The 18,578-nt window shown below is 41.6% G+C and overlaps 1 protein-coding gene across 1 annotated transcript in view; it reads left to right on the forward strand.

Moving 5' to 3' along the window:
* LOC138354008 (procathepsin L-like) overlaps positions 1-16,009 on the forward strand; it is a 57,912-nt gene extending 41,903 nt beyond the window's left edge. Inside the window, exons 3-7 of the mRNA XM_069307717.1 lie at positions 1,363-1,506; positions 2,813-2,992; positions 13,174-13,365; positions 13,541-13,706; positions 15,672-16,009. Of these exons, the coding sequence (XP_069163818.1) occupies positions 1,363-1,506; positions 2,813-2,992; positions 13,174-13,365; positions 13,541-13,706; positions 15,672-15,880 (891 nt within the window). The 3' untranslated portion in view covers positions 15,881-16,009. The remainder of the gene's footprint in view (positions 1-1,362; positions 1,507-2,812; positions 2,993-13,173; positions 13,366-13,540; positions 13,707-15,671) is intronic.
* The last annotated feature ends 2,569 nt before the right edge of the window (positions 16,010-18,578 follow it).

An 18,578-nucleotide genomic window follows, 5' to 3' on the forward strand; every position in this document is an offset into this window, starting at 1 on the left:
CCACTTTCGCTCTCCAGCAATTCGCTGGCAGAGGACATCAGCAACACGCTGATCAGGGTCGCAAGACAACCATATACAGGGGTAGCTAACCCCTGGCAGAAGCCTCTAGTAACCTGCTAGAAGCACTTCACGATAGGCACCACACTGTCGTCCGTGACTCTCCTAAGCCAATCCCGGGTAAGCCGATCTCCATCAACACTGCGAAGTTTAGCAGCTAACACACTGCGCAGATCGACGGTGGCTTACTTAGTCTTCTTCCAGGACAGAGCTGAGAGTATGTAGACTGGCCGTAGTACGTAGGTGGCGATACCGTAACACCAAGGATCAGCCAAAACTACTATATAGCCACATGAGGAGGACGTTGTCGGTAAATGAACAAGTGATCGGGCTACTCGAAAGAAGAGGATAAGGCTACACGAAGAATGATCAGCAAATGTTTGAACAACTCAATTAAAGCTTCCATCAAGTTTTTATGATACAATCCGAACTGTCCCACACATACCGCTTCTAATAGAACAGGTACTGATAGAAAAAATGTTTGATTGAAATAGAAGTAACACCAGAGGAAGTTAAAATACAATTAGAGGAGCTGGATATAATGAAAGCCTCAGGCCCTGACACGACCGAAAGTTCCTAAAGAAGGCGGCTGCAACATTGTGATGACCCTTTACCATAGTCTTCTTTTGCACTAGAAATAGGGAGGGAACTTGCTAATATTTTGAAAGTGGATTTTAGAAAGTGGATCTAAATCTAAAGTTTAGATTTAGGATGGACCTGGGTAAATTCTGGTTTGGCAACAAGGTTTTTTGATTTGTGGAAGCAATTACCGCGTATCGTGGTGGAGGTGGGGTCCCTTGATTATTTCAAGCGAGGGTTAGACATATTTATGAGTGGGATTGGGTGTTTATAAATTTGAGCTGCCTCGTATGAGCCAATAGTCCTTCTGTAGTTACCTTTATTCATATGTTCTTATGTTATTATTTATATATATATATATATTTCCTCTTTTTTTATTTAGGACCATTAACAGTAAAATACAGATGAGTATCAAATAATTGTTTTGAACCAACTGCCATAAATTAAAATTAAATAAGGTAATGATAAAGTTGTTTTCCAATGGTAAAAATAATAAACATCATATAATATCACAATTGGTTTCTTTGATTATTTTGACTCAATTAAAAACCAACAAAATCTCTTGTAGATCTGTGGTATATAAGTTTAATCATTAGATATACGAGTGTTTGTTTCTTAGTGGAATGATGAAGATGTAGAGCATGTACCTGTGTCCACTGAGGAATAATGCAGTGTATTAAGTACTAAGAATGCCGCTTTAATACAAGTGTTTGTGTATTTCCTCAGGGTAAATATAAGCGGGAATTCAAGAACTCAACAGAAGAAGCAAGTCGCAGGAACGCGTTCGAGGCTAATCTCCAGATCATCAAAGATCATGAGCAGAAGAAGAACTCTACTTTCAACATGGGGGTGAACGAGTTTACTGACATGGTCAGTCTCTGTGGTATGTTATTATTATGTTGCAATTTTGACTCGGAATTAACGACTGGAACCGGAAAGTTATTCGGTGTAAGCCGCAGTGTAATATTATTTAATTTCCTGATATATTTTGTGAAATTTCACACTTATGTGAATTTCCAAACGTGTGGTGTAGGAGTTAGCACACTCGTCCGGCAAGATGACCTGGACTGTGGTGTAGGAGTTAGTACACTCGTCCGGCAAGATGACCTGGTCTGTGGTGTAGGAGTTAGTACACTCGTCCGGCAAGATGACCTGGACTGTGGTGTAGGAGTTAGTACACTCGTCTGGCAAGATGACCTGGTCTGTGGTGTAGGAGTTAGTACACTCGTCCGGCAAGATGACCTGGTCTGTGGTGTAGGAGTTAATACACTTCTCCGGCAAGATGACCTGGACTGTGGTGTAGGGGTTATTGTACTTGTCCGGCAAGATGACCTGGACTGTGGTGTAGGGGTTATTGTACTTGTCCGGCAAGATGACCTGGACTGTGGTGTAGGGGTTAGTATACTTGTCCGGCAAGATGACCTGGACTGTGGTGTAGGGGTTAGTACACTCCACCGGCAAGATGACCTGGACTGTGGTGTAGGGGTTAGTACACTCCTCCGGCAAGATGACCTGGACTGTGGTGTAGGGGTTATTGTACTTGTCCGGCAAGATGACCTGGACTGTGGTGTAGGGGTTAGTACACTCGTCCGGCAAGATGACCTGGACTGTGGTGTAGGAGTTAGTACACTCGTCTGGCAAGATGACCTGGACTGTAATATTGGGAAGAATGGTACGAAGGCTTTCTGATCCTAAATTTCCTTTACTTCTGAGCACCGATCCTTTATTATGGTCTCCCCTGTTACCAATGGTAACACATTCGCCTGGCGCTTCGTGAGCAATTTGTTCTGAGTTCATATCTTGGTTGGGGAGGAGTAGCTAGGTGCCAGTCCTTAACTGTGCTCCTCTGTTCACCCAGCAGTGAATGGGTACTTGGTTGCAAAAGGATTTGACGGACCGTATTACGGGGGGAAATTACGATTAAGGACCTACCCGAAACGCAATGCGTGCTATTGGCTTTAGAAGAATGTAAAAAACTCCTTTACATTTAAAAAAATAACCAAACCTGTTTCAGTACTTGACCCGAGTTCTAAATCCAACATAATAAATGTTGTTATATTCGGTTTATAAGATTTGCATACATTGTGCATCATAATTGTAAAACATAAATAATAGAAATAAACATATTTGCTCATCCCAAATCTAAACATCCCAAATCCTTGTCTCTATATGGCAGACAATTGAACAGTTCCGAGCTGCGAAGAACGGATACAAGGCCACGTCTTCCCAGAGTAACACCGTGCTGGTCACCGCCACAACGACCACTCCGCCAGCCACTGTGGACTGGCGCACCAATGGGTCCGTCACTCCTGTCAAGAACCAGTTACAATGTGGCTCGTGTTGGGCCTTTTCTGCAGTAAGTATTTTATCTGAGTACCAAAGGGTTGGCAGTGGCCTAACTTCTCTGTAAGTTTACTCCTTCAATAAATATTTACTCTCGCATATAAGCGGATTGCCTTTTCCGCAACTATTTATTTGATAATCATTTACATTAACCGTCCACGCGCAAGACAAATTATTTATTTTATTACGTTGACCAAATTAATACAGCCATTCCAAAGAAAATTTTGCGGCTTCCTTGACATGTAAGTTGATTTTTTGTTTTATGATTTATTCTGTTAGATTCAACATCCTTATTTACAACAAATACGACCAACTCATCGAAACATGGTGAAAGGTATTGGAAAAGGCAGACGCAGTGATAGTGAAAGTGAGGGCTATGATTTAAATGCTTTTGGATTTTTATCCCAGAGAAATTGAGTGGATAATTAGAGACTCCCGCTGGAAGATGTGAGATAGAGAGCAATACTACGTATAAACACTTCTTGAAGTAACATATTAAAGAGTCAACAGGGAAAAGGAGAGATGACCCACTAGCTCCACTTGAGCAGATGTTTTAGAAAATGGGGAAGATGTTAAAAATATAGAGTATACGATGACCCTAAACAACTGCTTTAACATTTTTTTGGCACATAATGAGTCAAAGGAGTTGGTTAGACCAAGTAATCCGTTGAGGAAGATGAGAGTTATAGACATGGGGACTCCATAGATTAGAGTTACAGACGTAGTAAGGTGATGGAGGTTTCAGTGAAGTCTAATGAGAGACGAAATTTAAAATGAAAAAACACATTTGATGGTGGAATTCATTGCTCGGAATGTGAAGATGCCACGAACAAGCTCATTCAGCACAAGACGACGATGGACGAGGATAGCAAAGTAACCAACTAATTCCATGGGGAAGCAGGAAAGCGAAAGAGAGCACCAAAAAGTATGGAAAAAGAAGCAGAGAACTAAGGAGAGAAAACATTACAGAGACTCTGATCGAGGCAGAAGTCAATATATTCAAGTCATGAGTGAAGGCAACGAGAGCAACACTGCACCTGAAGCTAAGGCCCATCAAGAGCTGTTGTATAGTCATCTAAGGAGAAAAACATCAAAATTAGTTCAAGAGCTAAGAAGGTTAAGCTATGAGTATAGACACACTTATGAGTATAGTGTTTGTTTATAGCAACACGTGCCACAGTGCTACCACACCAACACGTGCCACAGTACTACCACACCAACACGTGCCACAGTGCTACCACACCAACACGTGCCACAGTACTACCACACCAACACGTGCCACAGTACTACCACACCAACACGTGCCACAGTGCTACCACACCAACACGTGCCACAGTACTACCACACCAACACGTGCCACAGTGCTACCACACCAACACGTGCCACAGTGCTACCACACCAACACGTGCCACAGTGCTACCACACCAACACGTGCCACAGTACTACCACACCAACACGTGCCACAGTACTACCACACCAACACGTGCCACAGTGCTACCACACCAACACGTGCCACAGTACTACCACACCAACACGTGCCACAGTGCTACCACACCAACACGTGCCACAGTGCTACCACACCAACACGTGCCACAGTGCTACCACACCAACACGTGCCACAGTACTACCACACCAACACGTGCCACAGTACTACCACACCAACACGTGCCACAGCACTACCACACCAACACGTGCTACAGTGCTACCACACCAACACGTGCCACAGTGCTACCACACCAACACGTGCCACAGTACTACCACACCAACACGTGCCACAGTGCTACCACACCAACACGTGCCACAGTACTACCACACCAACACGTGCCACAGTGCTACCACACCAACGCGTGCCACAGTACTACCACACCAACACGTGCCACAGTGCTACCACACCAACACGTGCCACAGTGCTACCACACCAACACGTGCCACAGTACTACCACACCAACACGTGCCACAGTGCTACCACACCAACACGTGCCACAGTACTACCACACCAACACGTGCCACAGTACTACCACACCAACACGTGCCACAGCACTACCACACCAACACGTGCCACAGTACTACCACACCAACACGTGCCACAGCACTACCACACCAACACGTGCCTCAGTGCTACCACACCAACACGTGCCACAGTACTACCACACCAACACGTGCCACAGTACTACCACACCAACACGTGCCTCAGTGCTACCACACCAACACGTGCTACCCCATCACACACGAGGAACAAACTCTACTCCATCACACACGAGGAACACACTCTACTCCATCACACACGAGGAACACACTCTACTCCATCACACACGAGGAACACACTCTACTCCATCACACACGAGGAACACACTCTACTCCATCATACACGAGGAACACACTCTACTCCATCACACACGAGGAACACACTCTACTCCATCACACACGAGGAACACACTCTACTCCATTACACACGAGGAACACACTCTACTCCATCACACACGAGGAACACACTCTACTCCATCACACACGAGGAACACACTCTACTCCATCACACACGAGGAACACACTCTACTCCATCACACACGAGGAACACACTCTACTCCATCACACACGAGGAACACACTCTACTCCATCACACACGAGGAACACACTCTACTCCATCACACACGAGGAACACACTCTACTCCATCACACACGAGGAACACACTCTACTCCATCACACACGAGGAACACACTCTACTTCATCACACACGAGGAACACACTCTACTCCATCACACACTCCATCATACACCACCTGCTCATCGTGGGGGACTTCAATCACGGAAGGATAGTCTGGGAGAACAAGGCACCGCATGGAGGTGAGGAAACATGGAGAGCTAAACTACTGGAGGTGGCGACAAAAAACTTTTTAAGCCAGCATATCAGGGAACCCATGAGAATGAGGGGAAACGATGAACCAGCGAGATTCGACCTAGTCTTCACTCTGAATGACTCCGACATAAGAGAAATTGATTTCGAGGCCCCAGTAGGAATGAGCGATCACGGTGTACTGATGTTTGAGTATCTGGTCGAAGAAGGGTTAATGCACTGTAGGATGTGACCTGAAAACCAAATACTGGGTTAATGTACTCTAGGATGTGTCCTGAAAACCAAATGCTGGCATTCCGCAAGGGAAACTATGTGGAGATAAGAAAATTTGTAATAGATATAACATGGGAAACAGAGCTCAGGGGAAAGACTACCTAAGACATGATGGAATATATCACACAGAAGTGTAAGGAGGCAGCAGACAAGTTTGTCCCGTTCCAAAAGGAAATAAATTAATTGCAGATAAGAAACCCATGGTTTAATCAGAGATGTAAGCTAGCAAAGCAGCTAAGTAAAAGGGCGTGGAGAAACTATAGAAATAACAGGACACTTGAGAGCAGAGAAAGATACAGGAGTGCCAGGAATGAATACGTCAGGGTGAGAAGAGAGGAAGTAGGGCAATACAAAAACGACATAGCAAGCAAGCAAGGCAAAGACTCAACCTAAATTGCTGCACAGCCATATCCGGAGAAAAACAACAGTGAAGGAACAGGTAATGAAACTGAGGATAGGGGTAGACAGATTCGCTACAAACGACAAGAAAGTGTGCGAGTAACTCATTAAAAAGTTTCAGGAGGTCTTCAAATCAGAGCAAGGAGACTTTCCAGAGATAAGAGAAGGAATGGTCAACCAGGCACCACTAGAGGAGTTTACGATTACCATTGGGAATGTAAGGATGTAATTGGGATGTAAGTGCTAGAGTTGGATGTGACAAAGGCATGAAAAGGCATGTGATTTCCCTCACATGAAAAAACCAGTGTTTCTGAAAAAGCATGTTTTCTTTACCGTCACAGTCGTGACATCTATATAGTATGTATATAAAAATCCGCTCGGATACGAATGGAACCTTACCTGGTTGATAGGGTTTTAGGAGATCTTTTACTCCCCAAACCCGGCCGGAGGCCAGGCTTGACTTGTGAGAGCTTGGTCCACCAGGCTGTTGCTAGGAGCAGCCCGCAGCCCCACATAGCCAGTACAGCCCAGTTGGTCCGGCACTCTTTGGAATAAACAATCTAGGTTCCTCTTGAAGAGGTCCACTGTTGTTCTGGCAATATTTCTTATGCTCGCTGGGAATGTGTTGAACAACCGTGGACCTCTGATGTTCATACAGTGTTCTCTGATTGTGCCTATGACACCGCTGCTCTTCACTGGTTCTGTTCTGCATTTTCTTCCATATCGTTCACTCCAGTACGTTGTTATTTTACTGTGTATAGTTAGGACCTGGCCCTCCAGTATTTTCCACGTGTATATTATTTGGTATCTCTTTGGTTTTTCTTTATTTCTTGAATTGCAACTAGAACAGAAGTTCTAGTTGCCTTTCTTCAGTCTGATTAGAATGTTTCAGTCTCTGTTCGATTTCTTCAATCTCCCTCTTTAAATTATGCCTTCTTCGTACGGAAAGTCGTGTCTGCTTAAGTATTTCCGTTAATTTCTTCTATCTTTTGTAGTGTCGTCTGCGTTCTCTTTCTACATTGGACCTCTTTCTGGCTTTCCTCAAAGGAACATCTTTCAGACAGACTTCATATGCTTTAGAAGTCAGTTATTCTATTCCTTGTGTAGGTTTTTATTTCTTATAACATTTTCCTATTGATTGTGTGTAAGTTCCCTGTTTATTTTCTCCAAGTCTATCCTTTTATTATTGTAAAAATTTTAAAGTGTGAAAATTTCAAAGCAATCGGTGAAGAACTTTCGGAGATTAGCGATTACGAACAAGCGAACATTTCCATTTATAAATATATATATATATATATATATATATATATATATATATATATATATATATATATATATATATATATATATATATATATATATATATATATATATATATATATATATATATATATATATATATATATATATATATATATATATTAGTATATTTTGGTAGCAGTCTTTCCTGTAGACATATATTATTAAATATGACCGAAAAAGTAAGATTAATAATACTAACACGAATTTTCTCAATCTTTCGTACATTACGCTTCACTGTTGGAGGTAAATCAAAAATCAATTCTCCAAAATTCATTTTTATTTCTAGTCTGACGCGACACGGGCGCGTTTCGTAAAACTTATTACATTTTCAAAGACTTTAGTTCACAAATACACAACTGATTAGAACTTACGTATCTCCGATTTTATATCTACATTTGAGTGAGGTGGGAGGGGTGATGTGGCATTAACACAAGACAGAACAAGAGGGGATATTAATAGGGTATTAAAAGTATCAACACAAGACAGAACACAAACAATGGGTATTGAATAGAAGTGTTTGTAGAAAGCCTATTGGTCCATATTTCTTGATGCTTCTATATTGGAGCGGAGTCTTGAGGTGGTAGAATATAGTTGTGCAATAATTGGCTGTTGATTGCTGGTGTTGACTTCTTGATGTGTAGTGCCTCGCAAACGTCAAGCCGCCTGCTATCGCTGTATCTATCGATGATTTATGTGTTGTTTACTAGGATTTCTCTGGCGATGGTTTGGTTGTGGGAAGAGATTATATGTTCCTTAATGGAGCCCTGTTGCTTATGCATCGTTAAACGCCTAGAAAGAGATGTTGTTGTCTTGCCTATATACTGGGTTTTTTGGAGCTTACAGTCCCCAAGTGGGCATTTGAAGGCATAGACGACGTTAGTCTCTTTTAAAGCGTTCTGTTTTGTGTCTGGAGAGTTTCTCATGAGTAGGCTGGCCGTTTTTCTGGTTTTATAGTAAATCGTCAGTTGTATCCTCTGCTTTTTGTCTGTAGGGATAACGTTTCTATTAACAATATCTTTCAGGACCCTTTCCTCCGTTTTATGAGCTGTGGAAAAGAAGTTCCTGTAAAATAGTCTAATAGGGGGTATAGGTGTTGTGTTAGTTGTCTCTTCAGAGGTTGCATGGCTTTTCACTTTCCTTCTTATGATGTCTTCGATGAAACCATTGGAGAAGTCGTTATTGACTAGGACCTGCCTTACCCTACAGAGTTCTTCGTCGACTTGCTTCCATTCTGAGCTGTGGCTGAGAGCACGGTCGACATATGCGTTAACAACACTCCTCTTGTACCTGTCAGGGCAGTCGCTGTTGGCATTTAGGCACATTCCTATGTTTGTTTCCTTAGTGTTGACTGCAGTGTGGAAACCTCCGCCCTTTTCCATGACTGTTACATCTAGAAAGGGCAGCTTCCCATCCTTTTCCATCTCGTAAGTGAAACGCAGCACGGAACTCTGCTCAAATGCCTCCTTCAGCTCCTGCAGATGTCTGACATCAGGTACCTGTGTAAAAATGTCGTCAACATACCTGCAGTATATGGCCGGTTTCAAGTTCATGTTGACTAAGACTTTTTGCTCGATGGTACCCATGTAGAAGTTTGCAAACAGGACACCTAGGGGAGAACCCATGGCGACCCCATCTACTTGCTTATACATGTGCCCATCCGGGCTCAAGAAGGGTGCCTCTTTAGTACAAGCTTGGAGTAGTTTCCTCAGAATATTTTCTGGTATGTCAAGAGGAGTACAGGCTGGATCACGATACACTCTGTCGGCTATCATTCCGATTGTCTCGTCCACAGGTACGTTGGTAAACAGCGATTCTACGTCCAACGAGGCTCTTATCCCTGTGGCCCGTGTGCCCCGCAGTAAGTCAACAAATTCCTTTGGAGACTTCAGGCTGAAGGCGCAAGGAACATAAGGAGTCAGCAGGCCGTTGAGTCGCTTCGCCAGTCTGTACGTGGGTGTGGGTATCTGGCTAATGATTGGCCGAAGTGGGTTTCCAGGCTTGTGCGTCTTGACATTTCCATACGCATATCCAGGTTTATATTCCCCAATGATCTTTGGCAGGTGGAGTCCGGATTTCTTGGCGTTCACAGTTTCGATCAGTTTGTTGACCTTTGCTTTTAATTCGGCTGTAGTGTCCTTCGTTACCCTTTGGAACTTAGTTTGGTCAGAGAGTATGATGTTCATTTTCGCCAGATATTCGTCTTTTTTAAGAATGACATATATTGGCGACTTGTCACCTCTCCTGACAACTATCTCCTTGTTCTCACGAAGGCTTTTAGCTGCCGCTTTAAGCTCGGGGGACAGTATGGTGCTTCTGTAGTTGCCTCGATTCTTTCCTCCTTCTGCAATAAGTTCTGCTTGTAAGGTATCTTTGGTAGTGACCTTCTTTTGTGTCTCGAGGTCGAATATGTCGTCCAACAGAATTTCCAACTCTACTTTCCGGGCCATCTCACTCGGTCTGGACATAACATGACAGTTTATGCCCAGATTTAGGAGAGTGACTTGGTCCTCAGTGAGGTTAATTCCTGCAAGGTTCAGGAAGCCATCTCTTGGTCGTGGAATTGCCATAGGTCCTCCATATAATGTTGTTAGTTTCTTGATAATCCTTGTTTCAGTGCTGAGGTGATGTTGGTCTGTGAGGATGTCGAGGTGTTGTTCAATGCGGGTACGGATACTATGGTCGATGTTGCTATTTCTCAACTCGTTTGTAGCATGAAGTAGTTGCGTTTTGTTGTCTTTGATTTCATTCTCTGCCTTGTATATCTGATCACGATATATGACCGAACCTAACCAACCCTACCTAACCTAACCTAACCTATCTATATATGTTAGGTTAGGTTAGGTAGCCTAAAAAGTTAGGTTAGGTTAGGTAGTCGAAAAACAATTAATTCATGAAAACTTGGCTTATTAGGCAAATCGGGCCTTGCATAGAAGGCTGAGAAGTGCGTTCTGGCTACTAGGTACGACATATACATACATATATATATATATTTATATATATATATATATATATATATATATATATATATATATATATATATATATATATATATATATATATATATATATATATATATATATATATATATATATATATATATATATATATATATCGTACTTAGTAACCAGAATGCACTTCTCGGCCCGATTTGCCTAATAAGGCAAGTTTTCATGAATTAATATATTTTTTTCTATTTTTTTCTTATGAAATGATAATGCTACCCATTTCATTGTGTATTAGGTCAATTTTATTTTATTGGACTTAAAATTAACGTAGATATATGACCTAACCTAACCCAACCTATCTCTATAGGTTAGGTTAGGTAGCCGAAAAAGTTAGGTTAAGTTATGTTGGGTAGGTTAGGTAGTCGAAAAAACATTAATTCATGTCTTGTACTTGTGGGCCCCTCCTAACCACTCTGCATACTCCGCCTCCACGCAGGTCGCACACCAAACCTGTGTCAGGTTAGGTTAGGGTCAGTAAGTTTCATTTCTTTGAACTGTAACCTGAGGCTGGTCCTCTCCCCCAGTTCGGTTGAGATGATCTACCTGCACACCTGCTCTTACAAGGTGGTCTCTTATAGACTTACCTCGCCTCCAGGCGGTCATGGGAGGGTTTTGTGGGAACTTTACCCTGGATGGATGTTCACTGTACATTTCCCTCATCCATGTTCATACTTCTTGGAGTTTTATCTTAAGCTGTGCTATAAGGCCGGGGAAGAAAAGGGTTGGAAGAATCCATCTCGTGTCTTCCACTTCTTGTGTTCTAGGTCTGAGTAGCTCTGCCCTTTTTTTTCTCTGAGTTTCTCCTGGGACGCATGTATTATTGTCTCTGGGTAGTCTCTGTTCCTGAACATATCCCATAGGTCATCAAGCTGGGGATGTATCGTCTCTTCTTTGCTATTAATCCTCTTGAGTCTGAGTCCAAGTGAGTAGGGTAGCGATTTCTTCAAGGCTAGTGGGTGGCTCGAGTCAAATTTCAGATACGTGTGAAGGTTAGTCGGTTTATAGTATGCCTTCGTATGCAGATCCCTGGTTAGCTGGTCTATATACACTGTTGTATCTAGGAAATTAATCGGGGAGTCACTAAGTTCGAGGGTAAACTTAAGGTTTTCATGAACTGTGTTTGACCATGAAAGGAAACCTTCTAGGCGCGGGAAACCGTCTTCCATTATTCCGAAGATATCATCTATGTAACGGAAATATACCACCGGTCCGTCCATCCTGTGGGATCGTTTCCTCTCGAACACTACATGCACAAATATTTCAGTGATGGCCACACTATTCGATGCTCCTATCGCTGTACCTTTGGTTTGCCGGTATGCCCGTCCTTCAAATTGCAAAAAGGGTGTCTCTCATCACATGGAGGATGGCCTCTTCAAGAGTTTCTTTCGAGGAGGTCCTCCATACTCCTGCGTCTTGAAGTTCCTGTCTATTTTTTGCTCTGCTATCTGTAAAAAAAGATGCTACTACCTTTGCAGATTCTCTCTGTGGTATGCTCGGGTAGAGCGATACCACATCCATGTCGTCTATGCCTTCAAATGCCCACTTGGGGACTGTAAGCCTCAAAGAATTCAGTATATAGGCAAGGCAACAATATCTCTGTCCAGGCGATTAACGATGCATAAGCAACAGTGCTCCATTAAGGAACATATAATCTCTTCCCACAACCAGACCATCACCAGAGAAGTCTTAACAATAAACACGGAAATCATCGATAGATGCAGCGATAGCAGGCGGCTTGATATCTGCGAGGCACTACACATTAAGAAGTCGACACCAGCATCAACAGCCAATTAATGCACAACTATATTCTACCCACTTCAAGACTCCGCACCAATATAGAAGCATCAAGAAATATGGGCCAGTAGGCCCTTTGCAGTTACTTCCATTCTTCCCTTTAACTAACAAAATATTATACTCATTGTTTCGTGTTCTGTCTTGTGTTGAAAGTTTGTTTTCACCTCATCCAAAACTGTTGTAACATATCACCTCACCCAAATGCAGGTATAAAATCGAAGCTGTTTGAACTCTGTTCAGTTATAGTTGTGTGTGTGTAAACTAAAGTCTTTGAAAATGTAATAAGTTTTACGAAACGCGTTCAAGTGTCACGTCAGACTAGAAATAAAAATGAATTTTGGAGAACTGATTTTTCAGTTACCATCACCAGTGAAAAGAAATATAAGAAACATAGAGAAAATTCGTGTTAGAATTATTAATCTTACTTTTTCAATCATATGTAATAATATATATATATATATATATATATATATATATATATATATATATATATATATATATATATATATATATATATATTTAATTATGTGTATGTTTTTATATTTATTTGATTCCCTGTTTTTCACACAGACCGGTGCCTTGGAGGGTCAATATTTCCGTAAGACCAGCAAGCTGGTGAGTCTCTCCGAGCAGCAGCTGGTCGACTGCTCCGGTGGGACGTACAAAAACCAGGGATGTAACGGTGGAGCAATGACTAGTGCCTTCAACTACATCAAGGCTAATGGAGCTAACAGTGGGGCCCTCTACCCGTACGTGGCAGTGGTAAGTGGTCCTCATCACGGCAGCAGTCATGACTGGAAACTGATAATTACTTGTTTATAATTAATTGAAATATTTTGTGAAGATGATTTTTCATACATTTAACATTATTCGCACATATAAATATATTTTGTATGAGCAGGGAATAATAATTTTGTTTTTTATATAATACACTCAGCAAGGAACTTGCAAATTTTTACCCAAGAACATCTCTGCCACATTAACTGGCTACGTCTCAGTAACTTCACAAAGCGAGAGCGCTCTACAGAAGGCCGTTGGGACCGTAGGCCCCATCTCTGTGGCCATCGATGCATCCCACAGTTCATTCCAGCACTACAGCAGCGGTGAGCTCACACTTATGCATATTCAAATGGGAGGGAGAGTATATCGTAAGATCTGTGGGAGGGAGGGTCCATCGTAAGAACTGTGGGAGGGAGGGTCCATCGTAAGAACTGAGAGCAAGAGAGTTGGCAAAGGAAGAGTTAATTACAAACAGAAATCACAATAGCGTGATGTATCACATGAACAAATCCACAAAGTGGATTTGGAGCAGACAATAGAATGGCCTATTGACATAGCTCGAGTGCATGGGGGAATTGTGTAAAATCCTGGTTTGTGTTTCGGAGAGGCTCCAGGATCCAACACAGGTTCGAATCCTCGTCACGGCCCTTGTGGATTTGTTCGTAGAGTTAATTGACTAGTCTCAGGATTTGATGAATCAAAGGTTATTGAACATAGGATTTTTCCACGGATACTAATAGAAACACATAATCCCACATGCTCTTTCCTTGTCTTCCCCTCCCCCCGTATATCTTCCACATCTCTCCCAAATATCCTTTTAGTCTTCCCCAAATATGCCCGTCCAGTCTCCAACCACATTCACTGTCCGGATCTCCGGCACACTCACCCTATTTATTATTTAACACATTCTCCCCAGTCGTCTTTCATCATTGTAACCATTTTCACAACATACTGTCTTCATCATAGTGAACATCTTCATATGATACACATCTCTACTTACACCCTCTCTGTCTTCATGCACAGAAACGCTCCCTATGTCCCCTTATCACTGTAACCATTTTCACTATACACTATCTACATCCCTACAATCGGAAGGTTGTGTCCAGATCACAAATCTGTTATCTGAATATCCGTTTTGAATATCAATATCTGAATACACTAATATATATATATGAACACTAAACTCTACGGACTTTTCATAAAACATTTCATATCCATCAATCTCGTGAAGTGAGTGTGAAGGAAAATTTCCCTTCATAGGTGGTATAAGGGATGACCATGACCACCCTCTGAGACTCGCTATAAAGTCACCAACCACAGTGCAGTGTTGCACAAGGCTGACCTCAAGTATCTGCCTTCCAATCTTTGACGAACAAACAGATATTCTGATTTATTGATATAGATATTCTTCATGATGTAAATGAAAGGGTTTTGAAGCTATCAATTAAAGTCATTTTCTTACACAAGACGTTAAGCTAATTAAACTACAGTTCAACTCAAGTGATTTGTCTCCCCTCTTAACATTTGGCATCATATATCCTACTCAATAGAGTCTGCTCAATTCTAATAATTTATGAAATATGCTCGAAAAGGGGCTCCGTAAGTGCCTGTATACCTTATTTTAGCACCGTAGCAAATATGCGTTTGACCCTATCTTGAGATAATTTCGGGGCTTAACGTCCCCGCGGCCCGGTCCTTGACCAGGCCTCCTTATTTAGATATCCCCAGGAAACAGCCCGTAGCAGCTGTCTAACTCCCAGGTACCCATTTAATGTTAGGTGAACAGAAACATCAGAGCGAAAGAAATTCATTTCATTTGTTTCCGCCTCCGCCAGGGATCGAACCCGGAACCTTAGGATTATGAATCCCAAGCTCTGTCCACTCAGCCGTCAGCCCCCCCTGGCCCTGGGGACTTTTAGAGCATAACAATTTTATTTGATGATACCCTTTTTTGTAAACATTAAGCTAGTCAACGTTTCCACTCTACAACCTATAAAAATATGTTTAGCTGAAGGCACATTGTCAAATTCTTCAAAACTAAACAAAAAAGACTTTATTTAAAATACAACAAATTTGTTGTCACTAATCTGACGTGTCTCACTTTTAAATTTTGGTTGCGTCTTCTTCCTAATATGTTTTATATACCTAAGAAAAAAGTAGTTTAAATATCTAGTTTATTTGTTATATATTAAAACAATTATTGGAGAATTTGCACCAAACGGTAATTTTGGAATGCATATGAGTGTGTACAGGGGCTTGAGATATTAATGTGTGTGCTTGTATTTCAGGTGTGTACTTTGAGTCGACGTGCTCGTCAACCAGCCTTAACCACGGTGTACTGGTAGTGGGTTATGGCACTGACACCACAGGAGGAGACTACTGGATCGTTAAGAACTCTTGGGGCACCGGGTGGGGTGAGGGTGGGTACGTAAAGATGGCTCGTAACAAGAACAACAACTGTGGTATTGCCACTGCTGCTTCCTACCCGACGGTGTAGTTATTGTAGAGCCCCTACTGATGACCTGAATATTTCTGTGGCGTGATGGGCACAAATTGAAGTTACAAATTTAATATGATCCTGCTTCGGCTCATTGATTCTGTTATGAAATAAAGAATTTGCATTGTATTTTTAATTTATTTTCCATAAAAGGTTTTAGCAATAGAAAGTTAAAAATTTTCAGTCCAATATGTAATGAATTAGACTTAAGGTTAGCTGCCTACAATCATCAAAATGCACATATTTCCACTAGATTTGGCTCTCTACACCACACTAAATACATCTACAGTACAGTATGTATGTGTATATATAATTATATATATATATTATTAAATATGACCGAAAAAGTAAGATTAATAATTCTAACACGAATTTTCTCGATCTTTCGTACGTTTCTTTTCACTGTTAGTGGTAATTCAAAAATCAATTCTCCAAAATTCATTTTTATTTCTAGTCTGACGCCACACATGAGCGAGTTTCGTAAAACTTATTACATTTTCAAAGACTTTAACTTACACATACACAACTGAATAGAACTTACACATCTTCGATTTGTTTATATCTACATTTGAGTGAGGTGGATGGGGTGAGGTGGATGGGGTGAGGTGGTATTAATAGGGTATTAAATTCCTAAACACAAGACAGAACACGAAACAATGGGTATTGAATGGAAGTGATTGTAGAAAGCCTATTGGTCCATATTTCTTGATGCTTCTATATTGGAACGAAGTCTTGAGGTGGGTAGAATAGAGTTGTGCATTAATTGGCTGTTGATTGCTGGTGTTGACTTCTTGATGTGTAGTGCCTCGCAAACGTCAAGCCGCCTGCTATCGCTGTATCTATCGATGATTTCTGTGTTGTTTACTAGGATTTCTTTGGCGATAGTTTGGTTGTGGGAAGAGATTATATGTTTCTTAATGGAGCCCTGTTGCTTATGCATCGTTAAACGCCTAGAAAGAGATGTTGTTGTCTTGCCTATATACTGTTTTTTTTTGGAGCTTACAGTCCCCAAGAGGGCATTTGAAGGCATAGACGACGTTGGTCTCTTTTAAAGCGTTCTGTTTTGTGTCTGGAGAGTTTCTCATGAGTAGGCTGGCCGTTTTTCTGGTTTTATAGTAAATCGTCAGTTGTATCCTCTGATTTTTGTCTGTAGGGATAACGTTTCTATTAACAATATCTTTCAGGACAGTTTCCTCCGTTTTGTGAGCTGTGGAAAAGAAGTTCCTGTAAAATAGTCTAATGGGGGGTATAGGTGTTGTGTTACTTGTCTCTTCAGCGACAGCAAGCGGCTTGACGTCTGCGAGGCTCTACACATCAAGAAGTCAACACCAGCAATCAACAGCCAATTAATGCACAACTATATTCTACCCACCTCAAGACTCCGCTCCAATATAGAAGCATCAAGAAATATGGACTAATAGGCTTTCTACAAATCACTTCCATTCAATACCCATTGTTTCGTGTTCTGTCTTGTGTTTAGGAATTTAATACCCTATTAATACCACCTCACCCCATCCACCTCACTCAAATGTAGATATAAACAAATCGAAGATGTGTAAGTTCTGACGGGAGACATCTCCCGTCACGCAGGGTGCAGTCGCACCTCAGATCTCCACAGATGGCTCAAAAGGGCCACCACTTACGGGCTATTCAAGCCCGTGCCACCTTTTGGGTGGCTTAATCTTCATCAATCAATCAACCGTGTAAGTTCTATTCAGTTGTGTATGTGTAAGCTAAAGTCTTTGAAAATGTAATAAGTTTTACGAAACGCGCTCTAGTGTCGCGTCAGACTAGAAATAAAAAATGAATTTTGGAGAATTGATCTTTGAATTACCATCAACAGTGAAAAGAAACGTATGAAAGATAGAGAAAATTCGTGTTAGAATTATTAATCTTACTTTTTCGGTCATATTCTATATATATATATATATATATATATATATATATATATATAAGCCTATACTTGCATAAACCACAAGTGAAGATAAACAATCTTTGGACAACACCCACCAGTGGGACTCGAACCCAGAAAGCACAACTACCTTCCAGTAGCTGGCATAACTAGTATGCTTTAACCCACTACGCCATCAGACCTTACAAAAGAAGTAGATAGTTCGAGATATATATATCTCAAACATCTCTACCTCCCGAAGGCACCAGATGAGTGAGGGGTCAGTCTGCATTTTTCGTCAAGCCACTGTCAATGTGAGAGAACTCGTGTCCAGCTTATAAGCCTATACTTGCATAAACCACAAGTGAAGATAAACAATCTTTGGACAACACCCACCAGTGGGACTCGAACCCAGAAAGCACAACTACCTTCCAGTAGCTGGCATAACTAGTATGCTTTAACCCACTACGCCATCAGACCTTACAAAAGAAGTAGATAGTTCGAGATATATATATCTCAAACATCTCTACCTCCCGAAGGCACCAGATGAGTGAGGGGTCAGTCTGCATTTTTCGTCAAGCCACTGTCAATGTGAGAGAACTCGTGTCCAGCTTATAAGCCTATACTTGCATAAACCACAAGTGAAGATAAACAATCTTTGGACAACACCCACCAGTGGGACTCGAACCCAGAAAGCACAACTACCTTCCAGTAGCTGGCATAACTAGTATGCTTTAACCCACTACGCCATCAGACCTTACAAAAGAAGTAGATAGTTCGAGATATATATATCTCAAACATCTCTAC

Source organism: Procambarus clarkii, chromosome 61 (genome assembly GCF_040958095.1).
Source record: "Procambarus clarkii isolate CNS0578487 chromosome 61, FALCON_Pclarkii_2.0, whole genome shotgun sequence".
NCBI classification, from domain to species: Eukaryota; Metazoa; Arthropoda; class Malacostraca; order Decapoda; family Cambaridae; genus Procambarus; species Procambarus clarkii.